Source organism: Stegastes partitus, unplaced genomic scaffold (assembly GCF_000690725.1).
Source record: "Stegastes partitus isolate 25-593 unplaced genomic scaffold, Stegastes_partitus-1.0.2 Scaffold185, whole genome shotgun sequence".
NCBI lineage: Eukaryota > Metazoa > Chordata > Actinopteri > Pomacentridae > Stegastes > Stegastes partitus.
Window position 1 is genome coordinate 283,616 of NW_007577916.1, and position 10,011 is coordinate 293,626.

Genomic DNA, 10,011 nt, shown 5'->3' on the forward strand with positions numbered 1-10,011 from the left:
GCACCAGGCATTTCCGTATTTACATCAGCGCCGCCTCTGATTGGTCCGGCCAGAGAAAAACAGGGTGCGTTCGATTTAGTGCACTGCGCGTCGCTGTCACGCGGCTCGCGGGCGACGAGCACGCTCACCGTAAGAAGCCGCGGCTGGACAAACACGAAACCAAACGCACGAAAAAGAAAACGAAAAACGAAGCTGTCACATAATACTCAATCTCCCGAAATGACTTTCAGCACGGGGCGCCTCCCCCTTTACTCCTGCTCCGCGGCAGCAGGTTGTCAGCCTGCCCCGGAGGAGCTGTGGGATGCTGCTGCTGAACACACCCTTCACATTTTGCTGTCGTTTCCACATCAGCTTAAGCGGCGACGAGGAGCCGGAGAAGAGTAACGCTTCCCCCAAATATGTGGCGTAGTAGCGGCTGAGCGTCTTGCTTCAGGTGACTGTGAGCGTGGAGCTGTGGCGGTGAGACAGCTGTGGCCACCGCAGCAGCGCCACCAGCCCAGCAGAGATAACACCGCGTTTATCATCATCACCGTTAATGCCACGGTCCCGGTCTGCTGCTCTGTGGTACCTAGCTTCTGCAGTTAGCATGCTGTGATGCCATTTCCAGCATATGTAGCATCCCTAGCTCACCACCGCCTCCCATCACTGCAGGGCTAGCACCGCCACGGAGGGAGAAGCTGCCACAAATCCAGCTTTACAGACGTCTGGAGGCCCTCACTGTGCCTTCATGCGTGTTGTCATGTGTTGAAGGTAGCTGTGATGGCAGGGTCAAAGATGTCTCTGCCGCTGGCTGCAGTGGTGCTCCTCTATGTGCTGCTGGCAGGACCGACCCATGCCGGGCCTGAGATGGACCCATACAAGATCCTGGGAGTGACCAGGAGTGCGAGCCAGGCAGAGATCAAGAAGGTCTACAAGCGTCTCGCGAAAGAGTGGTGAGTATATTCACATGACACCAGCTTGATGTGATAAGCCTGATTTCTAACTAATGAGGATCTTCCTTCTGAAGGCATCCCGACAAAAACAAAAATCCAGGCGCTGAAGACATGTTCATCAAGATCACTAAATCTTATGAGGTGAGTCATTTTTATATACATTGCAGAGGATGTATGTGATTTAAAACATGTGGTATCATGTGGAACAGGTGGATGGAAGCGTGTCGTACAGCAGTCAGTGTAAATGAGTGCACACTTGAATCACCTCCCAGTAACTGTATTATTTCTAGGTTGGTAAGCAGAGTGTTTCCTCTAACGAACAATCACAAACAAACACTTTAGAAAGACTGCGCTGAAAATACAGGCCACAGATTAGAAAGTCAGTGCAGCAAGAGTGAGTAGACCTGGAGTCACTGGTACAAACCTATGATCACTGACAGCACACTGAGCTGACCTGTGATTTCCATTTAGTCTACTGGCATGGACGTGGTTTTCAAATGAGCTGTTTTGGATTATGGGCTGCGTCAGTCTGCATGTCTGCATCATAGCTTTACATGGACAGGAAATGTTAGAGAATTAAAAATGAGACTATATGTGGTTTCACAGAGATGAAAAAACAATACAGGCACATCTGTGACCAAGCAAAAGTTATTCTAAAGTCGAAGCAGTAATCAGGAGGTATAGAACAAGTCATAGTACCGCTAATCAGAGCTACAGTGGTGGTCCACCTAAAATAATGCCACTACCTGCACAGTCTACCTCTGTAGGACAGGTGGGCAGGTGCTACAGAACTGTCACATCCAAGTCTTCTGAATGGAAATCAGTGGTTCTGTAACAGCTCAGACAGTGTGAAGGACCGTACACAACGTCAGCCTCTATGGTTAGTGTCAAGAAAAAAGAAGAAGTCTGATGAATGTTACATGTTCTGGGGTGAGATGAGAGCCTCGTTAGGACATCCACAGTGAATGTATAGTCCTGGGAGGTTAGCAGCTAATGATATGGGGCTGCATGACTGCAAAAGGTGTTGAATAGATGACATTTGATCAGTGGCTGTGGATATACCAGAAAACAAGACTGAAGAGGAATATTCCAGCATGATAATCATACAAAACACACAAGAGTCTCCAAAGTTAAAAGTCAGACTATGACCTGGCCAAGTCTGTTGCATGACTTTAATCCAATAAAACATCTTGAGGACATTTTAAAGAGAAACAAAGAGCATCACAACCCCTTCAGCAAAGAGCAGCTGAAAAAAAAAGGCAGAATATCTCTCCAGAAGGTTGTCTGTCTCTAAGTGTAGCCCTGTGATAGACTGGTTACCTGTCCAGGTGAACCTGCCTTCACCCTGAGTCAGCTGGGATAGACTCCGCCCCCCATGACCCTAGTGAGGATTAAGGTGTAGAGATGATGGATGGATGGATGGATGGTGTCCTCCATGCTGAGGATTGAGTCTCTCATCAGAAATAAGGTTGACATACAATGTATTAAAAAAAATAAAAGCTTTTAGGTAATGAAAGTTGTTCTGACTGTTGTTGAGTTTCTACTGTGGATCCTGCATTTTAAATATAGTAAATCTAAACTGTCAGTTTTTAATTTCACACAGGAGCAAATACTCTACTGTTCATCGTAGAAGTAATGCAGTACTGTGACATTTAAGTGATTTTCCACTAACATCTGTAGTATGCTGTAGGTCTCACATTCTGATATTTGTTCTACCCCAAATCTAAATCTAGATCCTGTCCAGTGAGGACAAACGTGCCAACTTCGACCGTTACGGACAGACTGACGATACACAGCCGTATGGCAATAACCGCTACGGCCATCGCCATGACAGCTTTTACTTCGACGAGTCCTTCTTCAACTTTCCCTTCAACAGCAAGAATCACAGAGACTTTGCCGACAGCAAGTACACGCTGCACTTTAACCAGTATGTCAACGACGTGGTGCCAGAGAGCTACAAGCGGCCGTACCTGATAAAGATCACCTCTGACTGGTGCTTCAGCTGCATCCACATCGAGCCTGTGTGGAAGGAGGTGGTGCAGGAGATGGAGAGTCTAGGTCTGGAACCACCCTATGAATTACACAAAGTCTACCAACAGTGCTGCCCTCTCTGAAATCGAACAGGGTGAGTTCTGAAGGCTGATGTGTGTTTTTGGACATCCTGTCTGTGCAGGTGTTGGGATCGGCGTGGTGGATGTTGGCTATGAGCGACGCTTAGCTAATCACCTCGGCGCTCACCGCACCCCGTCAATTCTTGGAGTCATCAATGGAAAAGTGACGTTTTTCCATTATGCTGTTGCGAAGGAGCACCTGAGACAGTTTGTAGAAGACCTTCTTCCTCAGAGACTGGTGGAGCGGGTAAATATCTGCATGTGATGTGATAAACGTGGCATTAGGCATGTTATGTAATGTGTGAAAACAGATTTATAATGAATCCAAAGGTCGTCGGTTTAAATGAATCAAACCTTTTATATTTTCCACATCTCAGGTGACTGACAAGAATGACCTGCAGTTCTTGAACAGTTGGCACGAGCTCAACAAGCCGCATGTTCTCCTGTTTGACCAAGTGCCTGCAGTTCCTCTGCTGTACAAAGTAGGTTTGCCATGTTTCATGTGAAATGGACCTCAGGTGCCACTAAAGCTGATTCATCACTAATGCAAACAGGTCAACCTTTTATCCTTCTATCTACATAGCTGACAGCTTTTGCTTATAAGGACTACTTGCAGTTTGGCTATGTGGACCAGGGCCTTTCAGAGACTGCCAATCTGCAGAAACAGTTTAATATTAACACGTATGCTCCAACCATGCTGGTCTTCAAAGAGAACATTGACAAGCCGGCAGACATTATACAGGTAAGTCTGAGCTATATGTCTTCTGTGCAAGTAAAGTCATTCCATTTTCACCATTTTTACAGTGACCTTGTTGCACAAATGTTCACTGGAACGTCTCCTCACACTTTGTTCTCTACAGGCTAAAGGAATGAAGAAGCAAATTATTGATGAGTTCATGGCGAACAATAAATTTCTGCTCGCGCCGCGGCTGGTCAATCAGAAGCTCTTTGACGAGCTGTGTCCTGTCAAACAGTTTCACAGACGTAGGAAGTAAGAGAGCCTGAACTTCTACCACCTGTTCACACCTGATAAACCCCACTGAGCTGATTCTTTTCTTGTAATCTCATATAAAGAGGCTATGTCGTGTTTATTGTCTAATTTCCTCCAATGTTTTTCCTTCTCTCAGATATTGTGTCCTGCTGATCACAGGGGATGAAGAGACCTTCTCGTTTGGGAACCAGGCGTTTCTTTCATTTGCGTCCACCAACGCTAAGGAGGTTGTGAGGTTTGCCTATGTGTATCAACGACTGCAGCAGCCACTTTGTGATATCCTCATGCAGAACAAGGACAGTGCACAATCACCACCTCAGGTACATAAGTCCAGTAATGCAGCACAGGGACTGTAGTGTATGGTGTATGGAGTTCACTTTCTTTTTTTACCCCCACTGGCACTGCAAAGGTTTAGTTGTGACCAGTAAAGGATGAAATGTTCTGGTTGTTGGTGCAGCACCAGCATCTCTGATCAATGCAAATGGGCACTTCACCCACATCTTCCCCCTCCCTTCACTTTCATTTGCGTATCGGGAGCCAACAACAAATAATCCAGCCACAAACATTGTCCTACACCGGCTCTGTGAAACACGTTGACTGGCCACCGTGAGTTGTTGTCAACTCGAGTGATGCTGTTTTCAGTCCGCCCGTCTCCTCTGCTGCGCTGACGTCTGTTCTGCTCTGGTTCATCGTACGGTGGAACCAGACCAACACACACAATGTGGATGGACTTGGTCTGGAGAAGACCTCTGTGGGGAAACAGACACACAAAGACCACAGTGGGGCAGACATGAGCAGAGACAGAGGGCTTAAAAACAGCAACATAAAGGACGTATCCACGACAGAATCCACAGGTCTTTCTTTGGGTTTCAGTACACTAGCTGAACGCTGGATGGCGCTGTGACTTTTTTATGCCATCTGGGAGGTCACTTTGTGGATAAGCTCAAGGAGGGCCAGCAGCTTCAAAGAAAGGGATTTACACTAACATGCATGTGCAGCTGAACTAACTGCCAAGTCGTAACTCACTGGTTTCATTCTCTGTTAAGGACACTCCCCAGATCGCTGTTTGCTGCTGTTTGATTGCTGTGTTTAAAAATCTTACACCTTTAGGTTTTTGTCCGTTTTGCTTGTCGTGTGTTGTCTTTGCCAGCCGTTGCTCAGACGTGTCCGTGTGTGTTTGAAGGTTGTGATCCTTGAGCGGCGTAACGCTGCCGGGAAAGCGTTGTTCAAGCCCGTTACCGCCTGGAACGGCAGCGAGGAAGACAAGCAGCGTCTCCTGGAGGAGCTGGAGCGTCTTCAGAAGGACCCGTCCATCCTCGTCCACGACGCCATGCTGCCCGAACTCAACAACGAGTTTGCGTCTGTGAGTTTGAAAACGAGCTGTGCAGCTGTTATTCTAATGACCCAGTTTCTTAACCAGTCCTGGCACTAAGCATTGTTAACGCCCCCCTTCTGTAGATGTTTGTAATCCGATGGATCTATGCATCTTATGATTACCTCTCTGAAGTCATTGATGATATTCTACATAACAACTGGTAGGTAGAACTTAAGTTTGATTGTAGATCTAATGGTTTTAAATTGCACTACTTGATTAGCGAGCAGACTTTCTTCCAGCTGTTCGAGCAGGAAACCCCGCTGAGATGTTAATTTTCTCACTTGCAGGCGTGAGATGATGCCTCTTCTGTCCCTCATCTTCTCTGCTCTGTTCATCCTGTTTGGAACTGTGGTGATCCAGGCGTTTAGGTCGGTTCATACGCATTTCCTGAAGTGACAACATGACGCAATACAAAGAAAAGAAAAGAAAAGAAAAGCCAAATAAAACTATTTCTCCCCTCTGCATATGCATGTATTTGTGTTTTCAGCGATTCAAGTGAAGACAAACAGACAAAACCAAAAGCAAAAGATGGAACGAAAGCAGAAAATGGCTCGTCGGGTTCTGGCGGTACTTCAAGGTAAGAGAGCGTTTTTGTTTTGAACACTTTCTTAGAAGTTTTACCGTCGTGTTTTTACGCTCTGTGATTTTACTGTTGGTTCCAGTCGGCCTCCCAAGAAGAACTTTGTGGAGGTGACGGAGCTGACAGACATCACCTACATGAGCAACCTGGTGAAGCTGAGGCCTGGACACATGAACATAGTGCTGGTCCTCACCGACGCCTCCAAGAACATCCTCCTCAGCAAGTTTGCCAAAGAGGTCTATTCCTTTACAGGGTAAGCTAAACACCCTCAGTGGGATAAGTCTGTGGTGTGAGTCATAGATGCTTCATCCCATTTATTCTTTGTCATCACTCTCCTAGGAGCCTGACGCTGCATTTCTCCTTCCTGAATATTGACAAGCACAGCGAGTGGATGAGCACTCTGCTGGAGTACGCCCAGGACACCATGCAGATTGATGCCGATGAGGACGACGGGGGAAACCGCAAGATAGACTACACCGGCTATGTGCTGGCACTCAACGGCCACAAGAAGTACCTGTGTCTGTTTAAGCCCGTCTACACCGGGGAAGACGTTGACAGCAAGTCGTCTGAGGATGAAGGGGGCACCTCAGGAGGCAGGTCCAGGTCCAGCTCCCGCGACGACCACCCACCACGCAAATCCAATCGATCCCGCAGCATATCCACCCTGCAGATCCACCACAAACTTGACCGCCTGGGGTTGTGGATGGAAAGGCTGATGGAGGGCACGTTGCCTCGTTACTACATCCCAGCCTGGCCAGGACTGGACAAGATCACCCCGGTTAAATAGGAACAGGGGGAAGGACTTAGTGTTTATCTACTGTCACATTACAATGGCTTCATCCATCATGGACATTAAGTTATAGCTGCCTTTTTTTGCACTTATTTCATCGGCACAGATGTGGTTTTAGTTGGGTCAGTTTTCCAAACGTGGCTGTAACCCAGCGACTGTGGGGCAGGTCCTTTAGCTTACCTCTTACGTTCATGGCATGCTGTTTCAAACTGCTGTTACTCATTTTTTTATTTATGCTGCTGAAGAGCCTTGTGAAGAGAAGAAAAATCACTGTGGCCGCCTGTACTCTCCTGCTTTTATGGCCATCAGTCAGACAGGAAGTAAACCTTTTTTAGTTTATGATCTGTACTTTGTAAGACGTGCTGCCAAACCGCATTGGAACCCCAAAACATGAGATCCAAAAAGCCACCCTTGGACAGCAGAATGAAACGACACGAGGAGATTTTCGATTAGATGGGTTTGGAAACAGTGGTGCACGTTTTCAGACTCTCTTTCTGGGGAAGACGTTTGTCGTGTCGCCCTCAGCTGTGCGTATGATAGCGGTGAAACAAACTGCATAAAGAGAGCCAGAGAGAGTGTTTGGCCTCTTTACAGCTGGCCCGTTTTGATGAGAAACGGTTGTGAATGCTGGATTGTCAGTTTCAGAAAGCTGCAGAAACGGTCGACGGGGGGTTTCCGAAGCAACTCAAGGATCCAACAAGCAGCTTGGACGGATTCTAAAGCCTTCATTGATGAATACTGTGAATAGAGATGCATGGAAGTAACATTAAATGTCTTTGCCTTTTTTTGTGCATCTCAACTCAGTTTATTGTTATAAACTGTCTCCTAAATGCCGACTCTATTGTGCGATATGGCATCCTGTTGTTATGACGATGGCTTCCACCCTGGACCTGGAGGCCTGTGAGTTGCGATTGAGAAATGCTGAGGCGGCATCTACTAAAGGTTAAAACTGTACCCGATGCTCATTCTGCTCCTGCCACCTCCGACGTGCAGCGGTACACTGCTCCCAGGGTTCACGCCACATTTGAAACGCTCACTGGAAGTCTTGTTATCTAAGTCGAGCACAATCTGCATCACGTGCTGAACCTCCTTCACTGTGTCAGAACGGCTTCAGCTTGACGTTCATCTGAGCGAGAAGAAAGAAGTCCCTCTGGGTCTCCTGCCACAGTGAAGGTAGCTTGTGATGAATACTCTTCTTTAGGACATTTCTGCAGAACTCTGACGTTGAACACTGTTGGCTCCCACACTGAGGGCTGCTTGTTGGTCTCAGGGTCACAGACTCAACCCTCATCACTTGACATAACGGTCGGGTCGGTTTCACACAGAGTTTGAAGTTTCCTCTCTCAGGACTTCCAGAGAACGTTGTAAATGAGGCAGAGCGTTTGGAGCAGTGTTTAAATCAGGTGTAGCTACGGGTGCAGTCTGGAAGCCTGTGGATCACAACTCATCGTCCGTGTTCTCCTGTCGTTGCATTGAAAGAACAATATTTAGTTAGTTAAATGGAATCTGTTGGGGTTGTGTTTTAAAACGTACTTCACCATAAACAGGAGTTCTTTCGTAGCTCGGGTCTGTTCAGAAACCTTGGTTAGCCAGTAGCTCTGTGTAGCACACATCATAAACAGGTCGTCCCATCTCATCTCCTGAATGTTTTCCAACCGACCGGTTTGTCGTCTTGACTTTTGTTGCCACCCGACAGTGGAGCTCTGTGTATGCTTGCTTGGTTAATTAATTAGTTTTATTTATCTTGAGCATAATAATGCCACTGGTATAATTTAATTGGTACTAAGTGATGTAAATATTGCACATAATCATGTTATCTATAGGACCTGTAATTTGAAGAGTATGTCTTTAGAAAGATAAGGTAATTGTTATACATTATCGAAAAACTACTTTTTGTTTTTTCCTTTTTTTTTTTTTTTTCATTGGTGTAAAAATGCCGTCTGCTTCTGTATGATGTTTGAGTTGGTCTCCAGTAGTGCCGTTATCTTCTTGTTGGTTGTAATAAAACACTTTATGTTTATTAATTACACACAACTGTAATCGTTGTACAGCTTCCCATCCCTACCAGCTTGTTTAGTGAGGCAGTCTATGGCACCTTTGGTAGTTTAAGGTGTTTGACCATCACTAATAAGCTGATCATGAGACCAAACTGCTCTGATTTGTTCTCAGGCCTGCAGCATAAAGCTGCTCAAAGGTTTTTCTTCTGCATAGAAAAGATAGAAAACACACAAAATATAAAAGTAAAGCACAGCTGTGTTGGTTGCTTTCACAGTTTTCTGCCATTTTGTTGTTCATCAGCTCCTCCTCCTGCCTTTTATTAAATATCACAAACGTGTTTCTCTTTGACACTTGGATCACAGATCGGGTTTAACCGGGTGAAGAAGCCCCAACAGGGTTGTAGGTGGGTTACATTATTGTGTAACAGCCACCTTCAGGTATCGAGCTGCTGACTCTCATCATGTCGCTGTTTTTTCCTTTACACATGTAGAGTGACATCTGTGAGAGCAGATTTCAGCAGCGCTGAAGCATCTGAAATCTGGGTTATGCTGTCAGAGCAGGTGGACGTGGATGGCATCACAAATATTCCTGTAATGTGTTTATAAAACATTACATGTACGCCGTGGTTTTCTTCCTCCAACCCTCAACCTGCAGAGAGAGGGCAACTGTCAGCAGCGTTGTTGGTTGACTGACCGGACAACATCTTATACGCAGGCTTTCTGTTAGAACAAGTGGCCTGATAAAGGCAGCCATGACCAGCACCATGGGGCAGAAACATGTGCTTCACATGATAGAAAAGAAAACACCTTACAAGTACAAAAACAATCATTCTACAAAGACATGTGGCTGATGCTCCTTTGAAGAGTACATGACAAAAGTTGAGGGCTTAGTCTGTTATAAAAACTGTGACAAACTGGCCCAGAGAAAGTGACAAGGAGGGAGTCAGTACAAGACATCAACTGAAAACAGAAGCAAACACGGAGCGTGAATGGAGCAATATCAGCACTGCAAGCAGCATGTGTGTGCTGTGGAGGCACTGAAGGTGCAAACACAAGAGAAGGTAGATTCCAGGTGGACAGAAGAGACAGAGGAAGTGATGACATACGTCGGCTTTTATAGCCTTCAGGCCCAGACCCTGAGTGTGATCGCTTGAGGAGCAGATCATTGATTCTTCAGACCCTTTAAATGCAAATGATAACCAGATAGCCTGAAATGTTGTAGCTAGCTGGAGGAC

General features: G+C 46.2%; 1 protein-coding gene across 2 annotated transcripts; it reads left to right on the forward strand.

Moving 5' to 3' along the window:
- The first annotated feature begins 288 nt into the window (after positions 1 to 288).
- On the forward strand, positions 289 to 8,810 carry LOC103356141 (dnaJ homolog subfamily C member 16). 2 transcript variants are annotated; one of them, XM_008280206.1, is made up of 15 exons: positions 289 to 433; positions 652 to 932; positions 1,007 to 1,073; positions 2,666 to 2,990; positions 3,106 to 3,290; positions 3,421 to 3,525; positions 3,627 to 3,785; positions 3,904 to 4,034; positions 4,171 to 4,354; positions 5,218 to 5,397; positions 5,493 to 5,569; positions 5,697 to 5,777; positions 5,897 to 5,986; positions 6,072 to 6,242; positions 6,329 to 8,810. In XM_008280206.1, exons 2-15 carry the CDS (start codon positions 760 to 762, stop codon positions 6,774 to 6,776), a joined length of 2,376 nt encoding a protein of 791 aa, XP_008278428.1. In that variant the 5' UTR covers positions 289 to 433; positions 652 to 759; the 3' UTR covers positions 6,777 to 8,810. The 2 variants fall into 2 exon arrangements, with proteins under 2 accessions (XP_008278428.1, XP_008278427.1); XM_008280205.1 differs by having other exon boundaries at positions 289 to 932.
- Positions 8,811 to 10,011: the final 1,201 nt, after the last annotated feature.